Genomic DNA, 27846 nt, shown 5'->3' with positions numbered 1-27846 from the left:
AATGCAGTCCCCAGTCATTCTCTGGCCTTTCGCAGGCAGGCAGCAAACAAAGCTGGCAAGCAGGGCAGTGGGATTATTTTACCATCTGTGCATTAGAAACTGGCCCAGGAGTCACCAAGCTCACTTCATGCAGGACATGGCTACTTTGGCATGCTAATCGCTCCCACTCCCTTGTCAGTCTGGGGCTAGATTTGAACTGGGGAGGAGGAGGTGGAAATCACATTCTCTTTCCTATTTCAGCAACTGTGTCCTTTTAAAGGGAAGAATGCGGCCCAGAGAAGAATGAATGCTCGTTTTACTGAGCACTTCCCATCTGCCGTTCACCAGGATCCTCACCCTCCACCCGGGCAATCCACAGCTGGCACCAGGTTGGGGGACCTCAGGCCTTGGACAGCCAGCCTGCCGTGGGGCAGTCCCCCAAGTCCCTGGCAAGGCAGGGAAGGCATGCTGAGGTGGTGGGGTAGGAGAATACATTTTGCACATTTCAAAGAAGGAAACCTGGGACCTGATATCTCATTCTAGAAAGTAATCATGGACTTAATTGCATTTTCCTGCAGAGTTGCCTTAACATCAAGGGAAAATCAACAGGGATTGTTCAACATCAAGACTAATCTCTCATATGGAACTTATTGAACGGAGGAACAACGTTTTTGCTGGCTCAAGGTGAAATGCTGGGCTAAATTCTCCTTCAGCTGCGAGAAAAGCCCTAGGCACGCTCATCCTGCATTATTCCAACTGTAAAGAGCTTCAATTATACACATATAACCCTTCTCTCCCTTCTGCAGCGGTGTCGCAATGCAACAGTGCCTCGTTATCATCAAACTCCTCTTTTATGGCTATAGGAATATGTGGAAGTCTTCTACCCTTGTTACACAAATGACTCCTTAGCAGCTTTATTTTAAGAAACTACCCACAACTGGTAACACAACTGCATTTTATCTGTCACTGAGGGGAAGCTGTGACTGACGCCCGACTGTGTCCTCAGCAACCACGCGTATTAGGGCAGCTCCTATGCATCTAAGCCACTACAGTAACTCACCACTCCCTCTGCTCCACACTGAATCAGTCTTGCTTCTGCTTACAAACGTGCTTGCTAATCAGGCATTTAATACTATTTATGCATAGGGAGGAAATATGTAATTCCTTTATTGGGATAAAAAAAAATGATACTAAAGAGCAGGTCAAGTTCCAAATCCAGCAGTAGGTTTAAACCGATGTTGCTCCCTTTTTTCTCTCTCTCTTTTTTTTTTTTTTCTTTTAACAGCTGTAGCTGTGCACAGATGGAAAAACATTTGGTCAGAAAGCAGCAAATTAGTGTTTTCAGGCTAGAATTCTGCTCCCACCGCTCCTCCATTTCCATGCAGCTCAGAACGCTTTACTTCTTCTTAGCACTGACATTTTTGCACACCCAGTTCATGCCGTCCTTCAGACAGAGAAAGGTAATGTTAGTCAAGCGACGGGAGGAGGAATCCCCTAAGCCCACCCCACCACCATTCTGCAAACACCATGTTCTGCCTCCTCATCGACCCCCTGCCTGCCTTCCTGTCCCCAAAACCACTGTGGGTTAAAAAAATAAGTGCTTCCTTGTTTGGTAGATGGTGTCACACAGAGGTTATTAAATCTTTCATCTGACCATAAAAAAGTATCATCATCTCATCACGTCGCTATGTGTAGGTCCTTCGAGGAAGGATCACTTTGCAGTCAAGGTACGTCAGTGGCAGATGAAGGCTCAGTTCCAGGTTTGGCTACAGATGATTTGTGTAACCTCGGGCAAGTCATCTTGTCTTTGAGACTGGATTTTAGGGGACTGTTTGTTATACAGTCAGCCCCCTGTTAAGAAAACAGCTCTAATTCTCTGCTCCTCTGCAAGCCTTGAAATCCAGATCCATGAAAGTCACTGCAATAACCACACCTGGACCCTGCTCCCTGTTCCTCAGGGCCCCCACAGAAAATGAGCCCTTAGGGATCCCACAGGGGTTCAGTGAGAAACTATGTGCTCATGCCTTAAGAGGTTGATATACTCTTAAAGGTATCTCTGTAAAAATGTGTGGGTGACTTGTCTGGCCAGTGCAAGCAGGATGGCAACACTTGTGCCGTGAATACCCAATTTGTGAGTTTCTTGCTGAGATCCCAGAAGGGGTATGCTATTGAAAGCCAAAGCAACACTTCATCTGTTCCTGTCACTTATCCACTGGGAGACATGCACAATGGAGCGCAAGATGCACAGTCTCCTCATATTTTTGTCCCATCAAATCCCTTACCTCTATCCTGCCTACAAGGTATCTCTGCAGACGGGGAGGCTGAAGGCAAAAGGTAGGGTTTTGGGGATGAGAGGGGAGCAGCACATCTTTGTGTTTGGAAGTCAGGCAAATGTCACCTCAGAGTTCAGAGAGGAAGGATTTCACTGTATTATGTTCAGTGGTCATTTTTGTATCATTACAACAACAGCCTTAGTTAGACCCTAAGAAAGGTCAGAGCTTTTGGGCAAACATCACTGGTAGCCCCACGGTAGCAGTGTTGCTGCTTCTACCCTTGTTCCCGGACTGCCAAAAGGCTGCCAAGGCCCTCAACTTCTCCAAGGACAGGCAGCCCAAAGTAGGGTGTGGCAGGCCCTTCGGGTGAGCTGACACTCATTGCTGTGCCTCTGTGTTGTCCCTCAGCCACAAAGGTGGTGGCCATGTCAGAGGGGAGCTAAAGAGTTAAGAGAGAAAAGAGGGAGTCCTCAGGGCTTAATCAGAAGCAGAGAGGTTCTCACTTGAAAATACCAATTCACCTTGATAACTGTGCTATGTGACACTTGTTATCTGAAAGCGAGCAGCAACTTTTGTTGTTGTGTTAAATAAAGAATAAGTGAGCCCAGTTTGTGCTGGGGTGCACACGAGGCCCTAAACTAATAACACTTCTAACTCTAACCTTGGGGAGCGTTGGTGTCTCCAGTTTCATTTATTTATCTCCCCAGCAGAGACCTGTGTAAAACAAATTGTCTGAAATCCTCAGAGCAAATGGGAAAAGATGAGTGGTAGATTCATTTTAAGGCCCGGTAGCTTTGTGTCTTTCCCCTTTCAATAACACTGATAACCTAGGTGTAAAACATGTAATGCCTTAAGCAATCAATAGCATGGTTTAAAGCTTATCACTTTAGAGAGAGAGGGAGTGAGTGATTCCCAGCATGAGGAATGCCAGGGCTTAACAATGGGGCTAGAAGGAGAGGTGTCAAGCCTTTGACTTGATTGTGTGCTTTAGAAATCTGCATGATTGCCTGCAAAGAGCAAAAATAAATAAATAACTAAAAATGCTCCCACAATGATTTCAGCTTCCCCTGCCTCGGAAGCAATAATCACATTTGCACACATCATGGCATACAAGGCAAGTAGAGCTCCTCATTCATTTTGAATGTAGGTTTATTTGCTGAACCAGAACAGCTGAGACAGCTTAAAGTAATAAATATCAGCTGACACCCTCTGCTATTCAGTACAGTAATCCCAGAAACAATACATCACTGCAAAACAACAAACACGCATCCTATCTTCTACCTAATCTGACCACAACCTGAATTCACAGTGATTAAAACTCTGCCTGCTGCCATCGGGGAGCTCAGCAAGGGGAAAAGCAGACCACTGCAGCACCAGCGCACCGAGGGCCATAAAGCAGAGTTTATGATGGGATTTACCATGGCTGGGAGCCTGGCTGCATGAAGCATTTAACGAGGGCAAAAGAATGACATAGCAAAATGCAAGAGGAAAGGTGAACTCCAAACACGTTTGAAATACGTAAGTAGGTCACCAAACTTTTAAAGCAGGAATAGATTTTAAAAACTCTCTTCTGGCATGAGTTAATTGATAGGAAAAATCACATTTAATTGTAAATATCCCCCTGCCTGACAGTGATAAAGGGAAAATTAACATGTTCAGCTGTATCAGAAAGGTATATGTGAGATGCCTTCCTCAGCTATGTCTGCAGCTTCTGGTGCAACTTTTTTTTTGAGGGGGGTATTGTTCTGCAGTGTCCCCAGATGCTTTGGAGAATACCAAATGCAATGAAAAGCAGAAAAACCTAAAAGGTACATATACAATTTTTCTGCCTAAGGTGTGAAGCAGGACAGAGCATTGGTAAGATACAGAAATCCAGGGAAGCTGCTACAAACACAAAGAGCTGCAATGGGAAAGGCACATGGGAAGGAGGAAACAGTGCTTGAAAGAATCAAGTCCTCGAGGAGTCAACTGTTGTCATCCTTTGTCCCTGCACACTCTGTCCCTATATCTGCATGTTTAAAAGATGGTTCTGTGAAGAAAGTATAATCCCTACAGTAACATTTAGATCTTGATAGATGTCCTTGTGCTGCTTTGTTGAGACACAGAGACACTGGCAGGTACTCTGAGGATCGAGGCGGATACAATATTAGTATTCCAGCCTCAAGTCAACCCTGGGAAAACTTAGCCAGGGAAAGATTTCAGATCTTTCAGCTTTGCCTCTCTTAGCTCCTTAACAAGCAGCTAGTAAACTTTACCATAGCAAAGAGAGAGAACCCCAGGGAAGAGGATAATGCTCCTTGCAGAGAAATGCTGCTCACACAACCCTGCCTTGCTGCAGTCCCATCTGCTATTGTGCCAAGGGAGTTGTACTCCAACGCCCTTTGGGAAAGTACTGGTAGAGACTTCCCTGGGAGAAATGAAAAGTCCTGCTTAAGATTAGCCCACTGCTTGCTTATTCTCTGCATTATCAGCTTTGCGGCTAGGGGAGTGAAGTAATCTGACTTCAAACACAGCGAACAAGTCCTTTCCACCCCATAAAAAGCCTCGCGATTTCTGCTCCCCTGCAAGCCTGGGATCAGGCAAGGCCACAAACTTGTGACCCCTAATGTGACCTTAAGGACAGAAAAGCTTAATCCTTTCATGTAATCCTCTGTCTGCCATAACAAATTGGGTCAGGCAAGTGCAAAATTCTCAATCTCTAGCATTTTTGGTATGCGTTATTTTAACTGTCACTTCCTTCTCCCTCTGCACAGCCAGGACTGTGCCTTCATTGTCATTTCATTGCACCTCCAGTGATCATACAGGCTGGCTCTTACAAGCTCCTGCCAGTACATTATCCATTGGTTTTTGTCTGGGTGAAAGCTTATTTTCTCATCCTCTGAGACCTTGTATCCCTGATGCAGTACTGTAGACTCCCTCCTTACCCTACTTAAAAATCAGAAGACACCGCCCTGGAATCTGGAAACACAGTTGCTTTTCCTCAACATGCACAGGCTCTGCCTGCCCCAGGAGAGCTGCAGTCATCAAAACTGGTTTTAAATCACATTTACAAATAGCTCTGGAACCTTGTTAAGATGTGGAAGATCCCCGTCCAGCCTGTCCTGGCCAAGACTAAACCTAAGCTCTGCAGATACCACATTGCCAGGGATGGTTCTGCTCTGAATCTTGCCCTAATGAAAGTGTTGAATTGCAGCATAGACATAACTTAGGTCGTGGGCTTCATTCTCAACTGGGTTGGAACAGCCAGGGAGGAGACAGAGACTGTGCCTTCCCACAGTCCTTTAGGCCAGATGGGCTCTGGCATAAATTGGAAAAGTTTAGTGGCTACTCTCAGTTTCACTGACTTTTAATGGTCTCAGGAGGGTCATTATGTTTGGGAGACTGGACACAATATGCTGCATCATCATTCTGAAGGACAGTTCCTCGGGGCAGGCTGAACTCCCACTGCCTTGATTGGAGAATCTTGCTTCAGACAAGAAACAATCTGCAGAGCATGCATCGGTCCCAAGCCTTGAGTCATATTTAATATCACACCCTAGCCCCTAAATAACACCTCAACAAGAGAGGAGGCAGCAAAAGCAGAGGGGTCCTGTTTGCTTTTCACACCACCCTGGCTGGCCAGGGTGGAACGTACACAGCTTTTGCACACCAAGGGCTACAATTGGAGATCTGGTCACAAATATAACCCCAAGAGAGCAGAGTGGCACCAGAGAGTCGCTGTGAGGCAACAGTTCCCTTATGCTCCTCTGCTGTCATCAGTAATCACCTCCCTCACTTGCTGTACCCTGTGCCAGGTTCTCAGTGTAGGCTGCTCAGGACTCCATTCCAGAAGCAGAGCCCAGATAGCTGTGGCAAGGAGAAAAGGCTTTCCTGCTTTTTAACTGGGGCTGAGGATAAGATCAGACCCAAGCAGACATTTTGCTTGAAAAAGCCTTGATGGCACCATGAAGTCTGATTAACAAGACAAGTGCTGCCCACAGTTACAGTCGGGAGGTAATGAAGTCTTCAGCTGGCATAACTGGGGCTGCCAGCTGGCATCCAGAGACACTACATGGAGTTTCCAGTTAACCCAGTCACCTCTCTTCTGAGCCTGCTCAGGACACTGTTAGGCCCCTTTTCCGGAGTCCCTAATGGTTAATTTTAAAAGAGAAGATGACTGTGTGGATTTCCCCCTTAATTAACAGTTTTATTAAATAACCCATTTCAAATAATAGTTAAATTCTCTAAATTTATATCATTCTATTAACCATAATCTAATCTCATTAACCTTGAAATCCCCAGTCTTAACTACCCAGTTCTATCCAAGATCGTGATAGCTGTTAAACTAATTAAATGACCTTCAAACTATTTCTCCTTCATGTATTGGCATTATTTATCTTTGCTCATTGCTCTGCTTTCAAGCTATCACAAACATCTTCCCATACGAACCCTGTTCCTTCATGTGCTCAGCACAAGATATGCCACTACTCTTCCTTGCAAAATCCACCAGCAATGTCTCCAGTTCTACTCCAGCTAATACATTCCATTACCTGTGATGGTTGGCGTGCTCCTCCCTTGGCTTTCGTTCTGAACACCTGATACTTCCCCGTCTCCATTTATTTTGCTGCCATTCATTGTCATTTCACAAAGAAGCCCTTAAAGCGGTGACCAGAGATTTAACCACACATGGAGAGCTCCTGTTTTGAGCCTCTGGTACCTGTGGCCCTGGTGTACCACAATCCTCAAAAACATCTTTCCTAATCTCACTCTTTGAACAAGTTATTTGATTCTCCTAAAGTTTGACCTCTCCTTAATGTCCCAAGACTGAAGACATCATTTTTTTCCTAGGCTGATCTGGGTTTAGTTAAAAGCCATCTCCCCAAACATTTTGTTCAATTTGCAAGGGAAGGGTGTGCTTGACATTACTGCTGTCTGATTTGACAGGGTTGAAATTATGGTTGAAGAGAAATGTAGGGGCTCTTCTTCTATAACCTATAGAGAGTCTGCAACTTTCCTGACTTTTCTGCAATAATCATTTATGGAATAAGCTACAGTATTTAGGGCAGTGAGACTGACTACAACAAAGTGAGATGTTATCTGGCCTACATCTAAATTTGTCTAGATAAGCATGATGAACAAAATACATAGGCCTGCAAATACTTTTATTTAGTTCTGGTCTTCTATTTTCTGGAAGTGAATGCAGAAGGAGATTTCACTTCCCTGGCAGAGGGTATTGGGCTGAATATTTTACACTACTGGATGATTAGGGATGTGCTGTGCTTCAGGGAGGAGGCACAGTAAGAAGGTGCTGTCAATGGGGAAGTGTGTAGCCCACTCCAGAGAGCCCACAAATCTGCCTGAGAAGGAAGCACATTTCAAAGCTCAGGAACAGAAAGTGATGCTTTGTATCATTTACTTCTTCCACATCCAACCCACATCTCAGAATTTCACCTGTCTCTTTACTGCCCTTTGCAGCTGGAGAGCTCCCTTGGACTTCCATAACCTAGAGAAGGACCTGAGGGGGGGAGGAAGGTGATGGATGTGTTGCATGAAACCCTGTCAACTGCAGCCTGGTTCTCCTGGTCAGATTTCTTCAGACTGGAAACTTCAGAGCAAAGATTAGTGCTGAAGTCCTTCACAACACTGGCTACAACAAAGCTGAATTTGTAACTTAGCTAACTAAAGGCCTTTTAGTGAACACCACCTACTACATTCAGGTCTAAAAATCAGGTTGAGAATTTTAAATCAGAACTGCTGTACTGAGTCAGACCAATGGTTCATCCAGGCCAGCATCCTCTTTCTGGATGCCAGGGGAAAGACCATGTAGGAACGGGATCTGCCTTACTCTGTTCTTCCCTCCCAGGGCATAGCCCAACCTGTTTCTCAGTCAAAAGCTGCTTCCAGATCTTAGAGGTCAGTGGTTGCCTGCACATCCCTTCTTCAGAAGTTCACTTAAGTATTCTTTTGATACTTTTTTTTTTTCCCTGATACCTTTGTTCCCCAATATCCTGTGCTAACAAGATCCAGAATTTAATTATGCAACTTGCAAAGAAGCACTTATTTTTATTTCTTTTAAACCGTTTTCTGATTATTTCATTAGGAACACTCTTCCTCTAGCAATGTAAAAATAGCATACAGTCTATCTGACATTTTATACCTTATTTTATAAATCCTGAAGATGTTCCCACTCTCTGTCCTCTCTCTTCCAAACTGCTAGTTAGTCCTAATTTATTATCCCTGTATGCAGATGCCATCCTTTGCTGCTGATCATTCCTGATGGAGGATCCTCAAATCTCTCCTAATTCTAAGCAGATATATGGACCATATTTTTTTCTGATTAGGGTAGTTAAGAGCCTAGAAGAAGTTACCTAGAGAGGATATGGAAATTTACATGCGTAGAGGTACTTATAACTTGACTGGACAAGACTCTCAGCAACCTCCTCTAGACTCACACTTATCCCTGCTTTAAACATGAAGTTGGTCAAAAGATCTTCTGAAGACCCTTCTACCAAATTTTTTGTTGGACTTTATGATTCTACTGTTACTACTAAAACCTTTTTAAATGTGGCAGAGACAGAAATTGAGGTCATAGTTGAGGTATGGGCTCACAATGACTTTAACCTGGTAGAAAAGATGTTTCTTGTTTGCTTTCTTGTAATTGTCTAGCATTTGAATTTTCCTCTCTGGCCTTGGATGAGCTCTGTTCCCAACGATCTGCTTCTGAGTAATGGCAGCTAATTTTGAGTCCGTCATCGTATGTGTATAATTAGGATAGTTGTTTCTCATGTGCATTATTTTGCACTTGTCAACACTGAATTTCATCTGCCATTTTACTGCCCACTCAGCATGGAGGGCTGCTTCTGTGACTCTTCATACTCAGCTTGAGATCTGACTATCCTGAACTGCTCTATTGCATCTGCAAATAAGGTTTTACTGAAACTGCAGTGAAGATAAATGTCTTCACCATTCTGTTTCTTTAAATATCAGTGAAGGGAGTACTCAGATTTCAAGCTCTGCAAATACTTCATTAATTCAGGAAAGCCTAAGAGTGAAATAAACAAACCTAGGTCCCATTTACATTACAAAGAGCTACTATACCGAAGGAACTGACTACAGCACAGGAGCCCAAGACACAACTATTACAGTTCAGCACAGGGACACAGTGCAGGCCCCTCGGTGTGTTTTTGCTACCCCATGTGCTGACATTAGAAGTGGTCATTGTTCCATGTGCAACTCTTTCGTTTCTCTGGATCAGAAAAATTGATCAGTTTTTCTCCCTGGTGCCTGATACGCCAAATGACATGAGTAGCAAAGGTAAATCAGAATTCTAGAGTGCACACTTGTACCAGTCAAAGGGTTAATAGTAAAAGACGATTTGTTTTGTGAGAATGATTAACCTGACAGCAGTCTCTTTAAAAGAAATCAATGTCTTCATCTGGGCCGGCTAAGGGCTTCTTAGGTAGGAGGGAGCTCTCCCCTTTACCAGGGATGGAGAGATCCCAAGGGGCGACAGCTCTCCCTTCCCTTTGTACAGGACCCAAGACGTGCACTCCCCGTGTTTTGCACTGCAAAGCTTTTGCTGTGCTGACCCTCATCGGTGAGGCAGCCGGTCCAGCCCCACCCTGCAGATCAACTATCTCTTACAGATGGCCTGCTGGCACAGCAAGCCTTCTGCAGAGCCTCACCTGTACTCCCTCTCCTGAAAGAGCTGAACAAGACTGGATCTGCCAGACTCTGTCCCGGATTGTGTGTAGGTTCAGTCCCTCGGCAATCTCCGAAGCAGGGGCAGCCGTCAGCAAATCCTGCTTGTTAGCGAATATGAGCACGGGGACTCCACTAAGCTTTTCTTCATCCAAAAGCTCAGCCAGCTCCTGTATCATTTACAAGGGAGTGGGGTGGGGGTTAGATAGTGAGAGGGAAGGGAAGAAAACCTTCAACCACCAGTGCTTGTCTCTAATTAGAAATATATTTAGGGCAAATGCTAGAAGAGTGTGTTCCAGTGAAACACAGATCTTATTATAAGAGAGCAAAAATGTATACAATCATGTCTGCCCAAGGTTCAAAATTTCTTCCAATTACAGGTTAGAAAAATCTTCATTTTGGTCTGAAATTAGCAGTTGCCTTAAAGGCTACAACTCTGTGTTTTACCAGTCTCTGATCCCAGGAGACCAAAACTGATGAAACAGCAAAAAAACCCCATGTAAATTGGCAGTATGAGGAATCTGTCTTAACTTATTGCCTGACTGACATTTGTACCTGAGCAACCGTTGACACTGGCCCTAATATCTTTGCTAGTCATGAGTTTCAAGGGGTTGTTCAAAGTTTTAATCACTGCAATTTGAACAGGAGAGGACATCCTCATCCTCACCCTCACCACCTCCCCCCCACCAGAATGGAAATCTCCCTCCCACAGGAAAGTGCTGATGCTTTTGAAGGCATTGATTAGCTGAAGACAAGCTAGATCAGCCTCAATAGCTGGATTCTGGCTCCGTATGCACAGCACACATTGGGTGGCATCTTAAAAAATGGGTTTATTCATTCAAAACTGGTTGACTCATAAAATATTTTTTGAATAGCTCAAATCTGAATCTGCAGTGGATCAATGGTGGCTGAAATACTTCATGTCTAGGTTGTGCAATGGTCTCATGTGAAACCGGCACTCAGCCTCAAGTCACTTCCCTATGGGAACATATGACAAACTCAGCAGAACATGAACCTGTAGGGACTGCTGGCATTGCAGACAGATGAGTATAGGAGATTTTTGTGGCCTCCTTATTTAGCTGGAAAGGTCCTGTGCTCTCATATAATGTTCTAACCTCTTTTATCCTCTGAATGGAAACTTCTGGATTAAACAAGTGCAGTCAGGGAGATGCTAAACTGCAGTGGAAATACAACTCCATACCCCCAACAGCAATGTTTGGTTTGGAAGCCAGGATGAGAGGATGGAGTTATAAACAGAACTGGCTGGGAATTTTTCAACAAAATAGGTCTTTCATCTGACGCGGCTGATTTATTGAAACCAAAAGTGTTTGCAGAAATATGAGGAGGGGTCTAGGCTGGCTCCGCCTGACTCAAGCAAGTGATCTAAGCTGCTGCTTCCTTTCCATCTCTTTTGCACAATGAAGATTTAATTACTGATATAAAATGAAATAGCTCCAGCAGGGGAAAGATTCCCCCACCTCTAGAACAACCAACAGTTCTGCTGTTGGGGTGTGTCCATGAGACTTGAGAGGCAAAAGATCATGTGTCTCCTTCAAATCAGGCAGAACAGAAGGCTTTAATCTATGTCTCCCATTCCTGTGGCGTAGATGTATTGCTAGCTATTTTGGGACACTGTCACTTTCTGAATTTTGCACAATAAAGTTTAAAAGTCCTATTTTTGCTCCAACCTAAAACAAAAAAATGTTACAAAACATCAGAACTCTGCAAAACGGAAATCTTATTTTCTGGCTAGTATTAGTTAGAAAGTTCTTAGCTTTTTTTCAGTTACATCCAAAAGACAATCAAGTCAATATGATTTCCACTTCAGCTTTGTAAATAAGAAAATAGGATTCCTCAGGGTCTTGGTTTGGCAAGGTTTAAAGGACTTACAGAAGTTTGTGCTTTCAGTATTAGGCTCCATTTGCTATTATTGTATAACTTTAATGAACACCGTTCTATTTAAACAGAATTAGGCTACCTATTTTCCTTGTTTCACATCTACCAAAATAATCTGTATTGATGTTGAAAGGCAAGTCTCTTGAAATGCAAATTTCCTTCATAAACAACAAAATCCTCTTCCTAACTTTAGTGAGCAAGGGGCACTCAGAAGCACTGAGTTACTTCAAAGGGAGTTGGGCATAAGTAACTTACCTGACCTGTTTCTTCAAACCTCTTCCTATCCGCACTGTCAATGACATAGATCTGAAAAAAAGAAATTACAGGAAAAGTTACTCTTCCCAGAAGACACTCTTCCACATAGCATGTGCTTAAGTGAGCTGAACCTACTAATTATGCTTTTGGGCACAAAGATCCTTGCTTTACTTGCAGCAAATGTTGACAAAACTTCATGATGTTCTGAAAGGAGAGGAACCACCTCTTTTAATGCTGGGGGAGTGGACAACCATGTGGGTAGAATCAGAAAGGAGGTGGCAGCAGTGCTGGGGATGCTGTCACCATCTCCATAGCATACATATCTGAAGAGAACAGGAGACTGCTGGTATTGTTTCAAACTTATTGTTACAAGCTGAAGCTGAGCATAGGAGGGCAAAATGTGGGGAGCCAGCCATGGCTCCAGCAAAGTGTACAAACACTGGTCTGGTGTGACTGTGCCATGCTGCCCTCTAGCATCACCTCTTTCACGAAGCCACCAAGGCACACAATGGCACTCGGGACACATTAACGTGTTGGGGACATTGAGTTAGTCACCATCAGGCAATCCTACTGCAGCCTCCTGGAGAGGGTGGTTGGGTATGAGGGCTGGATTCAGCCTGCAAGACTCCATCTTCAGCTACCACCTAAAAAAATGGGGACCCTCAGTACAACCTGCAGGCAAGAATAGACTGGTATCCCTTTTTCACTGCTTGATGCATGAAGGTTTTTGAAGAAGGATGCTGGGACAGCAAACAGGGACAGAACTGGTGACAAACACTGAACATTTTGCTTCCAGTCACTGCCATTCCCCATCAGTAGTGATTGAAGCTGCTAGCATGTCATCTGCATGCTCTTTGGTGGCTTACAGGGAACAAGTGTCAGCCTGGTTTTCAGGGAATAGATCAGCACAGCACCCCGCCATCAAGATAAATGGCATCCTTGCAGGCAGTCTCAGCATAAGACTCCATGCTTCCAGGATAATTTCGACCAAATAGTAGGGGGAGGGAAGATCTCTAGCAAACAATCTCTATTAAACTATAGGCACTCCCTTAATGAGCAGCGTTTGAGTTGTTTGAAATGGGACCAAACACGTAGCAGGAGAATCTGTACGCGAGGGCTGAGGAGGTAACCCAGCAGCCTCCCAGCCGCTCTGCAGATCACTTGGGGGCTGATGTGCACTGACAGAGGCTGGGGGACACGCGGCAGGGCTGGACGCAGCTGCGTGGCGATGCATCAGCAGAGCACGCACCCGGTGCCACGTGATGGAGACCAGCCCGTGGGCACGGCGTGACACACAGGCCTCTCCCTGCAATGTGATCCCAAGCACGTGCACCAATACTGGATCAGCTACACACGTCCTCCCCGCCCCTACCAAGTGTTCACCCCTATGCATCCCATTTAGGGTAGGAAACATAGACCAAAAGAAAGGAAGAAGCTGCAGGGCTGGCAGTTGTGTTCCGTGGTGAGACTGGACTGTCTCCTGTCCTCCCTCGGGACACTTCTGAGGAAGTTCACAACACATGAACGCAATGGTCGAGTGCTGCTTGTGAACTGGAAAGCAGCACCTTCCACATTGCGGTGCCTCTCCAACGGGGAAGGAATAGCTCTGGGTCCCATCCAGCCAGGCTTTCTCCTGCACCACTCATTCCTCACCAGGGAGCTGTTTTGCAAGATGGGAACTAGAGACAACAGTGCTTGGGGCAAAAGCCACAAAAGCACAGCACAGAGAAAGTAAAGTATGTGCCGAGTGCCTACTTCCAAACCAGCAAGCACTGTGCCAAATAGCTGCAGGTGCCTCTCTGAATATGCAATCAGCCAGATATCCACACCTTATTTGCCTGCGTTAAGCTTCCAAATATCACAGGTGTGTGATGCAAGACCAAGCTCTCATTCAAAGGCACCTGCATGGATTTGAATTTGTAATTACTTCCTGCTTTTTAATACTCTTTAGAGGGTCCTTTCTGTTTTATGCAATACAGTTTAGGAGAAGAGAGAAGCATGGGGTCCTGGGAACTGTAGTGTATCTCACGTCCAACTTCCTTTTACGGCCAAGGCCACACAAGAGGCTGTTTTTGGCTATGGTGCTTAGTAACATAGTTTGCCAATCTGAACACCACGTTGGAGAATGGAGATTTGAGAAAGAAATTCCAGTAAAGCTGGGTACCTCCTTTGAGAAACAAGCCAAAACACAACCTGGAGTAAATGGGTTGGGCAGAAATTGCAGGTGGTGGGACTAGATGAAGAAATAGCATGAGGGATAAGTTGGCTCAATTTATAAATGCACAATCTGCACCAGGTTTGTTAGAGGGTAAAATCACTGGATAAAACAAGGGGTGAGGACTGGCAAAAGATAGTGAGCATCAACATATACGTGATCCCAGTTTTGGTGTATATGGAAATAGCAAAGCACTGCCCCAACACACCAGCATCTCCCAGTTTGGGACTGGGTGTCAGCATGACGTGCAGCCAGGAGAACTCAAGTCCATCTGTTCACCAGCTATTTCTCTGAATTCACTCTGCTGCCTCTCTCAAACTGATTCTGCTTCTATCCACCCATTTTCTTCCTCATATGAAAAGAAGGGGTTTCTCTGTAATTGCTTTAATCAGGGTGAGAGAGGGGCAGGGAAAACAACTGCTTTCATCTCCTTCAGTCTTCAAATTCACCTTTATTTCTGTGTCTCCCATGCAGCACACACTGGGAAGGGTGGAAGCCCACAGGCCAGTGTAGCTCATTGTCTTTGCCAGCAGAAGTCTTCCAGATACTGTTTTGTGGCTGCACAGCCTCTGCAGCCTGAGCACCTGCCACAGCAGGCAGAGATCCCAATGCTGCTGCTTTGCAGAGCTGACCTTGATCTGCACACTTACTGCCTCTCCACCACACACAGCGCCAGAGCCTGGGCTCAGTGGGCACAGTCACCTCACAGCCACACCATGTCTCTGTCTTCAACAGCCACAGAGGAACGGTGTGTGTCCTGCTCGTTTCTCAAACCCGTATCTTATCCCATGGAAAACTCCACTGTTCCTCTTTGCAAAAGCAATCAGCTGGGTTTATGCAGCTGTCCTTGAACTTTAGATTCCAAATTAAGGCTCAAAATGAGGACTGGCAAAAGAGAGTATCAAGGGTTTATTAGTCATATTTAAATAAAAGCTTCATCTGGACAATGTTTTCTAAGCCTGCGGGCATAGCCAGGCCTTTCAGCAACCGGACACGAACCTTGGTGAACAGAGTCCTATTCCTAGTTGCACTGATCCTTCCGTGCAAGTGCACTGGAGCTCCTGACACCTTACTGAGTATGTGTGTGACAGGAGGGAGGAATGGCATCTTTCTGAGAGCTTCCCACTTTCCCATGGGAGCCTGCAGACCTTGGCTTTTCTCTGTTCCCACAGGCAATATTGCTTGGGGCAGAGAGAGGCCTGCAGCCCCTAGTCTGCCTTCATCCTGGCATATGTGGCTGCATGCTAGAGGTGATCTTTGAAACTAGCCAAGACAGCACCTGGAAGGTCCCAGGACAATGTGCTCTGGCATGGAAAAACAAAGGTCCTGCGCTGTAAATATAATTGTGGTCATCTGTAGCTAATTGTAAGGTATTTACAGCTAAGTTGTCAAAACCATTAAAAGACAGTCTTATGATTAAAGGAGCAAAAGAGAAGACAAGGGGTCTTTCTGTGTCCCTCAGTCAGAAGCTTTCCTATCTGATGCCAGACAGAGCATTTAATTCTTATGCCTCAGTTTCCCCACCTATAAAACAAGGGCACCATACTGACCTACCTCTACACATGATGCTTAAGTCACTAATGCCCACGACAGGCCTTCAGAGTCTCCAGTGAAAGGAGCTATAGATGGGTAAAGTACACGTTATTAATGTTCTTTCATTTGAAAGAGACTGAGATGAGAGGAAAGGAACTGGCTATAAACAGCACCATCCTGTGAAAGTAAAAACATGCAACTGAATGATTTCTGCAAACATAACTGTATTTTTCTTACTGCACTCAACCAATCTTGCCATTTAGCTCAGAATAACTCCTGTTACAATGGCAATGGTGTTGCTGAGGGCTGGGACATTACATTACTTGTTTCTGAATTTCTGGCTGAGACCTTGGAAAGCCATTGCATGAACACAGCATTCAGCTGCAGCCAATACTCACAAGGATATCAGTGTTTTCAAAATAGTTCCTCCAGTATGGTCTGATCTTCCTCTGTCCGCCTATGTCCCATACGTTCAGTTTGAAGCCTTGAGACTGTACACTTTTGATGTTGAAGCCCTGGAAAGAGCAGAAACAAAGCCACATAGAGCATAAACCTGAATGGCTGGAGCATGTTCGTAGCCAGACATTAACACCTTATATATCCCATGCTTGCAACGTGCAGTGAGGTGGGCTGGGCAGCCACAGAGATGGATCAGCTGTAGGAGAGGCACCATCAAAAGCAGCCACTAAACCATCAGTTTGTCACTGTTCTTGGGTCAAGGGTGGATGCTGTCATGGCTATGGAGACATACGATGCAGTTAGTGCCCTGAGAGGGCTCAGCAGGGTGGGTGCAGGAAGAGGTGGGAGGGCTGCAGATAAGGAGAAAACAAGGGCACTGTGAGAAGCAGGACTGAGCTTGTGAAAGCTGAGTAGACAGTCACAACTAATATGAAGCCAGAGGTCTCAGCTCAATTCGACACGACACAGCTAATGCTGGGCTTAAAAGAGCAACAGCTGCATGTCTGAAGGGTCCATTTCATCAATTAGAGCACCAACTGAAAGTGCATTCAAGTAGAAAAACAGGATGTGGCGTGGGCTGGCAATGTGCTGCCACACCACCCAGGGGACCAAGGCTTGGAATTAGGGTGCCGGGGCTGGGAGCTTTGGGAGGCAGCTACAGGGTGGGGGGAAGCATCTCCCATAGCTCTCTAGCAACCTCCTCTGGAGCAATGCTGCAGTGCTTCTGATGGAAGCCATGCCTCCAACTCCAAAGCTCAACAAAAGGGCATGAGAGACTTTAGGGAGGAGCCCTGGTATATGCAGAACCCTTGGAGCTGGTTGGGTGAAAGATGCAAAGAGACAAGGGTTTGTCCAGTGCTGCAGCATCCAGTCTACACGTCCCCTGTTTGGCAAGGACAACAGGAACAAAGTCTCATCCAAGCAACCCTAGCATGACTCAAAAGCCTTTTGCAGAACTCCACAGCACTCATCCACTTTTGCACTACCTGACCAATCTGGCCTGAAGCTCTCTGGCTCCTTCAGGAAACCTCCTCTTAGGCAGAAAAGACACAAACTTAATGGTGCACCAGGCTCCAGTTGCTCCCCTTTTTACTGAAAGACTCTGATGAATCGTTAGTGCTTTGTATAGCGTGGCAAGTGGCACCACAGTAACTGCCTCAGGAAGCAAAGGCCTTCCTCACCTGTGTTGGGGTGATGTGGCTGATGTCCTCTGATGCCAGCTGTTTCAGGAGTGTGGTCTTGCCTGCATTATCCAGTCCCAAAAGGAGGATTCTCACCTCCTGGTCTGGGGTGCTTTTTAGTTTGCGCAGGATTGACAGTAAACCCTAAATGCACAAGAGAGACCAAGAGCTGTTATTTTCCCACCAAAAATCTCACCCCCCACTATGTCATGCCCTCCTCCCTTGAAATGGATTCTGTCTGGTGGTGGGTACCAAGAGACCCTGAATACCTTTCTGCAGTCCCTATTCCCATTTCATTTCCTACTCCTCCCTTTGCCCCTATTTTCTTCCATCTCAGAATATCAACAAGGTCTCAGATAGCACAAATGTCACGCAGTGGGGTGCCCTGCTGGCTGCACTGCTCTTGTCACACAGCTGTTTGGCATTCCCGGTGCCAGGGAGGGAGACACTGCCTATGCACATCCTCTGCAGAGGCTGCAGACCAAGTCCTTGCAAGCTCCTTTATCAGAGGGAAAACCACATGAATTTGATTTGCCTCCGAGGTAACTGCAGGTTACTATGTACCTGACTTTCGTCCTTCTCACAGTAACTCCCTGGTCATCTCAAACCCCGTTTATCTGTCTAAAACATGCTGAACCCATGGGGCACGTGCAGTTCTGATTCTCAGGATGTAGCACTTAACAACTATCTCAGATCACCACACATCCTCGCTAAGAAAAGCACAGTGGATTCCAGTCATTAGCCAGGCTCAGCTCTCTGAACTGACAGTATCACTCAGGATTAGGAAACAGAATATGCAGGTCAGCTCATTTACAAGCATGAACCTTACAGCAGCACACCCAAGCCTTTGTCAGTGCCACCAGTCAGAGACCAGCACCTCTCTAAAATGGCTGGAAAAATATTCTGGATTCTGGCATGTAACCAAGAGATGCAAATTACCCCACTTCCACCTGCCTCTCAGTGCCTAGCCCACACCACAGGAGAGGGATAGTTGCAGCCAAGGTCAGAGGAGTAGGCTGTGACACCAGGAATGCCTGAGTGTCTTTGGGCACACCACCACACTGCTCTGCAGCCCCTGTGTGTCAGGGACCCCTCCTCAGAGCCCGGGCAGCACACATCACACTGAGACCCTGCCTACAGACACAGGTGCTCTTGCTACTAATTCACCTGAGAAAATCCAGGAAAGAAATACACCTACAGCCCCTTCTGTAGCCCTCAGCATTCCTGTTCTGTCTCTCTCAGTCAACTCCCTTGTTGAAGCCCACGAAGACCAAGAGCTTGGAAGAAAGTTCAAATATCAGCAGAAAACTGAGCCCATGGGGCCCATATTTCAAGCCTTTTTGTTCTCCCAATAGCAAAATGGAGACAATGCTTCTTGTCGACCTGCAAGGGTGTAATCAGTTAAATGTCTTGAAGTGCTTTGTTGCTATGAGGAACTAAACCCTCTAAATATTCCTGCTGAGAGCCAAGGACCATTTGAGCCTTGAAGGTTGCTCCCAGTCTCCTCCAGATCGTGGCTATCAGAAACTTGTCCTCAAGATAAAGAGCTGCACGTCACCGTACAACTGTCACCACTGCAACGCATCCCCCGTGCCCAGCAGTGTCGTTCTGCCCACTCCCAACCTCAGCCATTCAGCAAATGCTGCTTTAGACTACTCACCTCACTGCTCCCAGGTGGGAGTGCTTTGGAAAGGACTCGGCACTACAGGTCGTGATGCGAAAGCTTTTAGCAACGCTGAGATTCAAATGCATGTGACATCTGATCCACCCCGGCAAGCATTTTCGATTTCAGAGTAATTTACTTGGTTTCTGTTAAATTACCAGCTACAGCTCAAAATACATGTGTGATGTGACAGGGAGGAGAGAAGGAACTTAGTAAAACTGGGTTTGAAAGGTATCTGTAGAAAGCTGCAGGATTGCCACTGTTGCTGTGCTTTTAAAAAGCACTGTGGAAAGCTGAGGTTCAGAAATTCAGATCTTGTGCAAGAAACAGCAAAACTGTAGTCTTACTGCCCAATAAGCAGGCTCAAGGTATCACCTATTTCATAGGTGATAGGCAGGTAAAAAACTGGGAATCCAGGCCTACCCAGGAGCTGTGAATTAGAAATGGGCTCTCCTTGATAGAGGATGCCATGCCTGCTCAGTACAGGCACAGGCACAGTAAATCCCCAAACAGCTTTTAGTTGAAGGGTACAGACCTATAACACCACGTGCTGGGCCCTGAGGGCCAGATGCTCACAGCTGGCTCTCACCCATGGGCCCATGGCTAATGAATTTGAAGGGCTGTGTTCAGTGCAGCCAGTCACTGCCAGCCCAACAGCTCATCTCCCTGGCCGCAGTGCCCAATCCATGTTCTGCCCCAATGATCATCTGCACTTCCACATGTCCGAGGGAAAAGGAACAGCAGCAAAAATACCTCTAATGGTTACTTGTTTATATGCATGTCCTAAGTGCCCTTGACCTCATTAAAAAGCATAAGTTTAAACTGCATGACTAACAACACATTTTCTTTTCACCTGCCATCAAATTTACAGTTGTGTCTGTTGGCTTGTAAATCCGTGGATTTCAGCTCGGTGTGGATAGACTCCACAGGAGCAGGAACTCTAAAATTCACACATTCTCCTTCCTTTCTAGGGAAACACTGAATTTCCCATTCTTATGGGCCTGACCCAAAGCCAACGTACATCAGCCAAAGCACCACTGCCGACTTTGGAGAGCTCTGAATCAGGCCCTATTATTTTAGTTTATTGCTCACAGTTAAAAAAAGAAGCTGTTGAAATGCTAATCCTATTCACAGCTCCACTTGCTAAGAGCAGAGCAGTGTATCCCAGAACAGATCAGGATTAGGTGCCTTTATATTTCAGAATTCAACTCCAAAATACTGAACGCAAAGAAATGTATTACAAAGTATTGCTCATCTACCACGGAGCAACTCTCAAGGGTCGGGAAGAGGAACAGTTGTAAATGTTAATAGAGCTTCTCCCATTGTAGATGGATGCTATTTCTGGGCTAGTATGACAGCCTATGAGAAAACGATCAGCATCGTTCCATATTCTACTCAAGTGACACTGCTGCATGGCTGATCACAGGATTATCGGGGGTAGCCAATAGAAGAGAAGATATATATAGAAATAAAAGTATTCTCTAAGGTATAAAGTAAGCTGATTTAAAAGGCTGGAAGACAAGCAAGCCAACATAGAGAAGTGGACTTTATTTCAGTAGCTGCCAGCATAGGTTACATGGTCTGTATATACAACATAAATCGAGAGCCAAATAATAGTATTGGTTCCTGTGATTGTTACTATTGCAAATAGAATTTTAAATGTGAATCCAGCATTTTCTGCAAGATTTAAAACTAAGGAAAGCCATGTCCAGATGGGTTTCTCTTTTTTTTTTTTTTTCTTTTTAATTCTTTTTAATTGGTCTTATGAGCACACTGGCTAGAAAGACAGAAGGCATTTCCTGACAGCTTAGTAGACTGGAAAAAATAACTCAGCTGAGTTTCCTGCTGCATGCCACCACTGTGTGGGACAAGCAGCCCCTGTTGCACACACACTGATGGACAAGCACTCCTCTGCTGGCTAACACAATGCTGAAACTAACGGACTGAGGAGAGTCAGAAAGCAATGCCTTGTTTCTGATTGGAGATGTCAGGTAGAAAGCCTGAAATGAAATGGGAAGATCTGGTGCAAAGAGGATGCACAGAAGCAACAGAGGAGAAGCAGATTTTTGAAGCAGGACAGGTAACAAATGTCTCACGCTGGGACTTAGCCAGTAGTGAGAAGGGAGGATTCCCAGGATGCCTGCATGGCAGCCAGGCCAGTGGCACTCACTCACTGGAGTGTCCAGGGTGAGAAGCAGGACAAATCTTGAGCAGGCCAGGGTAGGTGTGAGCTGGCTGAGGAGCCGCAGAGACGCCTCAAAGGAGTGTGAGGGCAGCGTGTCAGCTGCACAGAACTAAGCAGACTGCGGCATCTGTAACAGAGAAGGGAACTGCAGATGCTGCTCAGATAATGAACAGCACAGCATGGCAGCATGCGCAGCCTTTGGAGAAGGGCAGCCAGACAGAGCAACTCAAGGCTGGGCACAGTCAGCCAGCAACCGCTTCTTGGTCACCTCTGGGTTAAGCAAACTATGTCTTATATCAGATTGGCTTGTTTAAAAACACTTTTGTCCTTGGTGGAGAGGGTTTTTTTTTTACAAGCACCATGAGGAGACAGACTGATGGGGTCAGCAATGAGGAGACTGTATTTTCCAGACAGTGAACGGGGACATACAGTAAGAAAAAGAGACTCCTGACAATTACTATGAAATCAGAGTGGGGCATTAAATTCAGAGATGCAACTTAATGGGTAAGAGCACTCATAAACACGTCGAGCATGAAAGCAAAGCTAACCATCTTATTAGCAGCCTTCAGGAAACTGGGATGTGTGGTTTTATGAAAGTATATCATTGCTAGGTTTAAAATACCCACCAAATTATCAAAGGACTTTCAATTATAGCAGCATGCAGTAATCCTATTCTCTCTCTCTCTCTCTCAAAAAAAAAAAATACTACATATATAAAAATACAGTGACATTTATAGTCCTAGCTAAGGGTTTTGTGGGTTTATTCAGCTTTAAATCCATGCTGCATATGGATCTCTTGAACAAGTTGATGCATGTAACTACATCCTGTACCACAGAAGCCACTGAAAGGAAGATTCACTTTACAGGCCAAAGCAAAAATTGGTTTGGGACAAAGAGAGCATTGAGATAATCTGTTTAAATATTGTTTCAGATTGGCAATATAAAGCCATAATGGAAAGGACAATTTTCCCTTGTACTGAAGGCTTGATGCACAGGGCATGGATAAAAAGCGTGGTCCGCAAGCTGCTGCAAAGCACGGTTGATTCTTATTAGGAAAGAGAAGTAAATGTATTCTGCTTAACTTTATTAGCCACAAGGCTCAGATAATGAGTTTAAAATAAAACTACCCTCAGTCACCACCAATTGCCTATCTGCTAGATGTGGATATTTAGGTAGAACCAATTCTCTTCACTAAGATGCAATACAGGCACAAAGCTCAGCAGCTCAGCCTGCCATTACGACAACATCATCCCATCTCTACACCCCGCAGAGATGTCCTCTTCCCCACTACTGCAACCACAAGTCACTTGTATTTATCCTCAAGACTCATCTCAGCCAAGCACATTTGCCATTGAGATGATAACTCCTTGTCTCCCCACAGCTCCCCAGCACTGCTGAGCTCTATTCTCAAACTTGGGTGACTCTCCTACGATCGTGGGAGAAACTTCACAAAATATCCATAAAACCAGCCCATTATTCTTCTGCTAATTCCTTCTCTGCCACACCTACAATCCTTGATGAGGTTTAGGCAGCAAACATGTCAAGTTCAAACCTGTCGTGGATTCTAATTATTCGTATCAGTTGGTTATCTCTCACCCCAGACCGACCGTATTTCCATGGCATGGGAGCACCTCCATGCTCTGCCAGCACAGCACCTAGCACAGCTCTGGGTACCAATATATTTACTTTCAGTTAAACAATATGGCAGCAGTTCCCCATTTTCAAAGAGTAACTTAAAGATAGAGGGTACACGTGATGATTTCAGAAAGTCACACAGGACGAGCTGACACAAGGAAGGACGAGGGACTTAGCTGAGCCAAATATCCTGCCTTGCACACTGGTTATATGAGGCTACATTTGTCATCCAGGGTGCAATCCTGCACACAGAGCTGGAGGAGGGGAGTCCTTCCTGACAACTGCACTGATTAGCTGGTGCCCTGAAGAATGACGTCTGATTACCTTTATCTTCGGCTGCAGAACTGCGAATGTCACTAATGGTCATAAAATCATCCAGTCTTTTTCAAAATACAACCGAAGTAAATTAATCTATTGAGCACAGTTTATTCAATACTTCTTACTCTGGCAAAACTCCCAAAAATCATTTGCTTGCTGCATGTCTCCACCATATGGTGTCATTCAATGCAGACTTTCTTTCCTGCATTGAAATCCAAAATTTAATGGAGTCGAGTCACCTACAGAGTTTTTCCAGCTCAAACCTACTAATGTAGTTTTCTGTCAAAGAGGTCACACAGCACTTTCCAGTTTGATGCATAAACCAATACCAGCATGAATCCTCTTTTCATAATTAAAATCAAACTCCTCTGGTGTCAGCAGGTTTGAAAGAAGTATTTTGCCCTGTGCAGAGAGGAGCCAATGCCCGGAACTGGACAATGTCAGCAGTCTCTGTCTGGTTTCAAAACTTCAAAGTCTTGGCCAGTGACTGGTATACTCTCCTATCTGCAGGTGATTTTTCATATCAGCCTCTCAGCAATCAGTAAAATAAACCAAAAAAACATGACATTGAACTGTACTGAAAACTAAAGTAGTGAAAGCATTTTTTTATGGGGCCATTTTAAATAGAGCCTTACTGCCAAGGAACAAGGGACAAAAGAAAGAATTTCTAAGTATGAGGTACACCTATAGCAGGCAAGATATAGATGCTGGTTTTCCTAGAAATATGAGCTCAAGACCAGGAGAAAGATGCCTGACTGTGCATTTAGCTATGCCGGTATTTTATCCTCTCCACCAGATGTGCCTTATGTCAGCTAGACACTCTGTGACTCAGTTTCCTCAACTATAAAACAGGGCCACATTTTGACAGATCTGGTTTTGACACAATGATGTCATCTTCAATCAATGGTTTTAGAAAAACACCGGCCATCCCCTGGCCCTAGCATCTACCAATAACATACCATGTCCCTTGGTAAAGATTGTTATTACAGTGACGAGGAAGCCACAAGCTCTGCTTCACACAGCATTCTCTAACCTTTGGAAAGCAGCATATCCTTTCATGTAGCAGCCTCCCTTCGCCCTTGCCGTGCGCCCACTGCAGATGCTGCTTAACGGTGCCAAAGACTTCAGCACTATACATCTCTCATGCTTTGCAGTTTTATGGCTCATCCTTCCCTCCGTGCTCCAGCTACGACCTTCCACCACCCCTGCCCCACAGCTGTGAGAAATGCTGGTATGCTCTGCAGAAGAAGACACTTCCCCTCTGTACTTACTCACTTGGATGAACACTGAAATAATTTAAACCTCAGCATTAACCCTCTTATCACTGGAGTTGGAGCAAGCAGTTGTTGAGGGGAGTTTAAGCACTTCGCAGTGCAATCAGGACATGGCAGGAACGTGCTCACGGGCAGCTACTACGGCTCAGATGACAAGCAGTAAATTGTTACATCAAGCTGTCTGGATGATTTCTGACTGCTGACCCACACCCCCAGGCTGCCGTAGCTGCTTTGGATATATTTGCTGCTGTTTCAGAGTTTCTACCACAAATAATTATTCTGTTTTAGTGAAAGTTGAGAATCTAGAGAGATAGTGCATTGCTCTCCAGTCCTCTGCCCAGTCCAGCCAGCCCACCAGGCACCCCAAAGTGCCACCCACCCTGCCTGAGAGGCTGTAATTCAAAAAAACAATTCCAAGAAATTGAAAATAGACAAAGAGGCAGTAAAATGTTGCATCAAATAACACGAACACTGGAGAACACCCAGTCCACCCTCTCTGCACACAAAGTCCCTGGATAAGAGTAGCCAGATCCCAGACTACGCCAGCTTATCAGGACATCATAAGGCAGAAGAGCAGATCTGGCAGCTGCAAGCCAAATGTGTCCCACAAAGCACTGCACTGCTGGAGGCAGCTGCCCTCATCTTTACAGCAGATGTCCATCCTGTGATGGCTTTGGTGCCTGGTGTGACATGCCCCATCACCAACTCATCTAAAATAGAGCAGATCCCACAGGCTTTATTTCAATCTCCTTTTCTGTGGCCCAGCGGTAGGGATGCAGCCAGAATTAACCCAGTGAAGATGAGAAGCTGCCTTTGGTGCTCTTGCTTACACCTCCTCCCATGCATGAATCCCTCTACTTGCATGAATCCAACTTGTGTCCAGAGGGCTCCTGGACAAAATAGGGCTTTGCCCTTGAGAAAGCTCCTTCCCCATTGTTATTTCCTTCTGCTTGTGCTCTCTCTTCATGCAGCATCCTCATGAGTGGCTCCACATCCATGGCAGCTCCCTCTCACCACCCCTCACCCATAGTTCCAACCCCTCCTTCCAGTCCTTGCTGCACTTGGCCAGCATCCCACTTCTCCCACCTCAGCTACTGTGGCATCTAAACCCAAATTGTTTCCAACACCTGGATGACCCTGGTCCATCATCCAACCTTCCTCCAACCTCAATTTAGACTGCACTACACCCTCACCACCTCACCTTTCTCCCAGTATTGCCCTCTACCCAAGACACCCAGTTTTTTCCTTCAATCCATGCTGCTACCTCTCAAACAATTTATTTCTCTCTTCCAACACTTCTTTCCTCCCTGGGACCTTTCTTTCTCTCATCAACATCACAACTCCCCTTCCAGTCTTTCCCACAGTTTATTCTTTTTCTTCTTTTTAACCCAGACTGTCTCTTATCTTGCCAGCCCATGGCAGAAAACCCCAGGGTACACAACATCCCAGCAAACTATCCTAGCCAGCCAAACATTGACTGGGTTTTCCCACTGACTCACCAGACTGTCCATCCCACCCAACTGGCAGTTTTCTTTCAGCCCCTGAGCACTTTGTCCTGGCCATCTCTGAACACCTTCATCCAGCCTCTCTGCCATGACTGAACTCCCCTTCTAAGGCTGTGTATCAAAAACCAGCCCTTTCACCCCAGCAAGCTCTCTTCTAGCTCCCTCAATTCCTATAGCCAGGATTCAAGTCCCAGGGTGGCCTCCTCCCACCTTGGCTGGGTTGTCCAGGGCCCCTTTAGAGTCACAGCTGCTCCCAGACTCTTCACGGGCAATCTCTGAACCCTGCCTTCCATCCCTGCCAGGCTCTTCCATTGCTCCTTTCTTCCTCAGGCCACTGCCATCCTGGTCCCCAGCCCTCCCAAGCACCTACCCCTCCATCACACCTTCCACACCTTGACTGAATCAACTCCAGGCACGCTGAATCCATCCCAACAAAGACCCCCCCACCCCCTATAATATCCTTGAGCCTCCCAGCCTCTGTCTGGACCTGATTTACTGAATCACAAAATCAATTAGATTGGAAAAGACGTCTGAGATCACCAAGTCGAACCTATGACGGAACATTTACACGTCAACTACAGCATGGCACCAAGTGCCATGGCCAATCTTTCCCTAAACACCTCCATGGATGGTGACTCCACCACCTCCCTGGGCAGTCCTTTACAAGGTCTAATCACCCCTTCTGTGAAGAAATTCTTCTTAATGTCCAGTCTGAGCCTCACCTAGCACAACTCGAGGCTATTTCCTCCTGTCCTGTCACTTGAGTCATTTCGGGAGAAGAGGCCAATCCTCACCTGTCTACAACATCTTTACAGGTAGCTAGAGTGATAAGGTCACCCCTGAGCTTCCTCTTCTTCAGACTACACAATCCCAGCTCCCTCAGCCACTCTTCACACGACTTGTGCTCCAGGCCTTTCACCAGTGCTGTTGACTTTTTTGAGACTCAGCCCCCATTTTTGTGTCCCCCACATCATCTTTGTGCTGCCAGGGCTCCAACCCCAGCCAGGGTCTTCCATGGCTGGAGGCCCCAAATTTACAGTGTTCTCCTCCCTTTGTATGGGTGCCCGAACCCGCACAGCCCAGGCCCCCATGCCTGACTGCATGCCCCAGGTGGGTACTCAGAGCCCAGGCTGGCCACACTCCCTGGCTGGGTGTCACACAGTCACACGATGGGTCAGGCTGCAAGGGACCACAGCCGGTCATCTGGTCCAACCTCCCGCTCAGGCAGGGTCATCCTTGAGCACGTGGCACAGGATTCCAGATGGTTCTGGAATATCTCCAGTGAGGGAGACTCCACAAACTCTCTGGGCAATCTGTTCCAGTGTGTGGTCACCCACACAGCAAAGTTCTTTCTCGTATTCAGGTGGAATTTCCCGTGCATCAGTTTCTGCCCGTTGCTTCCTGTCCTACTGCCCGACAGCACTGAGCAGAGCCCGGCTCGATCCTCCTGGTTCCATCGCCTCGGCACCCCCGCTCATGGCCCGAGGCCTGCCCGTGCCTGCCATGAGCCCAGCCGGGCCCAACAGACCCTCCGGCCCCCATCAGCCCAGGCTCCGCGTGGGGATCATCCACGGCCTGAGGCGCCCCCGGCCCCGCTGTCGCCGGCCCCGGCCGCCCCCCGCCCCGCCGGCCCCGGCCCCGCTGCCCCCGCCCCGCTCACCATCCTCGGCGCGGCCCGGGGTTACCATGGGCAACTGCGTCACTCCCACCCCGCGCGCCGACGTGCCCGCGCTGGGGGAGGAGCCAGAGGCGGCCCCGCCCACAAACGGTGCGTCCGGGGGCGGCCCCGCTGGGA

The 27846-nt window shown here is 46.3% G+C and overlaps 1 protein-coding gene across 1 annotated transcript; it reads right to left on the bottom strand.

Moving 5' to 3' along the window:
- Positions 1-1236: 1236 nt before the first annotated feature.
- ARL3 (ADP ribosylation factor like GTPase 3) lies at positions 1237-27800 on the bottom strand. The gene is made up of 6 exons (XM_066191016.1): positions 27712-27800; positions 17472-17615; positions 16230-16346; positions 12084-12134; positions 9917-10102; positions 1237-1423 (listed from the first exon to the last, which is right to left on the bottom strand). Exons 1-6 carry the CDS (start codon positions 27712-27714, stop codon positions 1376-1378), a joined length of 549 nt encoding a protein of 182 aa, XP_066047113.1. The 5' UTR covers positions 27715-27800; the 3' UTR covers positions 1237-1375.
- Between the last annotated feature and the right edge of the window lie 46 nt (positions 27801-27846).

Source organism: Chamaea fasciata, unplaced genomic scaffold, assembly GCF_029207755.1.
Source record: "Chamaea fasciata isolate MVZ Bird 193981 ecotype frontalis unplaced genomic scaffold, bChaFas1.0.hap1 SCAF_9, whole genome shotgun sequence".
NCBI classification, from domain to species: Eukaryota; Metazoa; Chordata; class Aves; order Passeriformes; family Sylviidae; genus Chamaea; species Chamaea fasciata.
Note: the sequence above shows the minus strand (reverse complement) of the source record. Positions and strands in the feature narration are given on the sequence as shown.

What these genes read in the sequence shown, in the direction of transcription:
- ARL3 (XM_066191016.1), bottom strand. An exon ending in GCCACATCACCCCAACACAG is followed by an intron (nt 16,347 to 17,471) that starts GTGAGGAAGGCC and finishes TGCTCTTTCCAG; the next exon opens with GGCTTCAACATCAAAAGTGT. An exon ending in TTTCAGGAGAGGGAGTACAG is followed by an intron (nt 1,424 to 9,916) that starts GTGAGGCTCTGC and finishes CTCTGTCTGAAG; the next exon opens with GACGGCATGAACTGGGTGTG.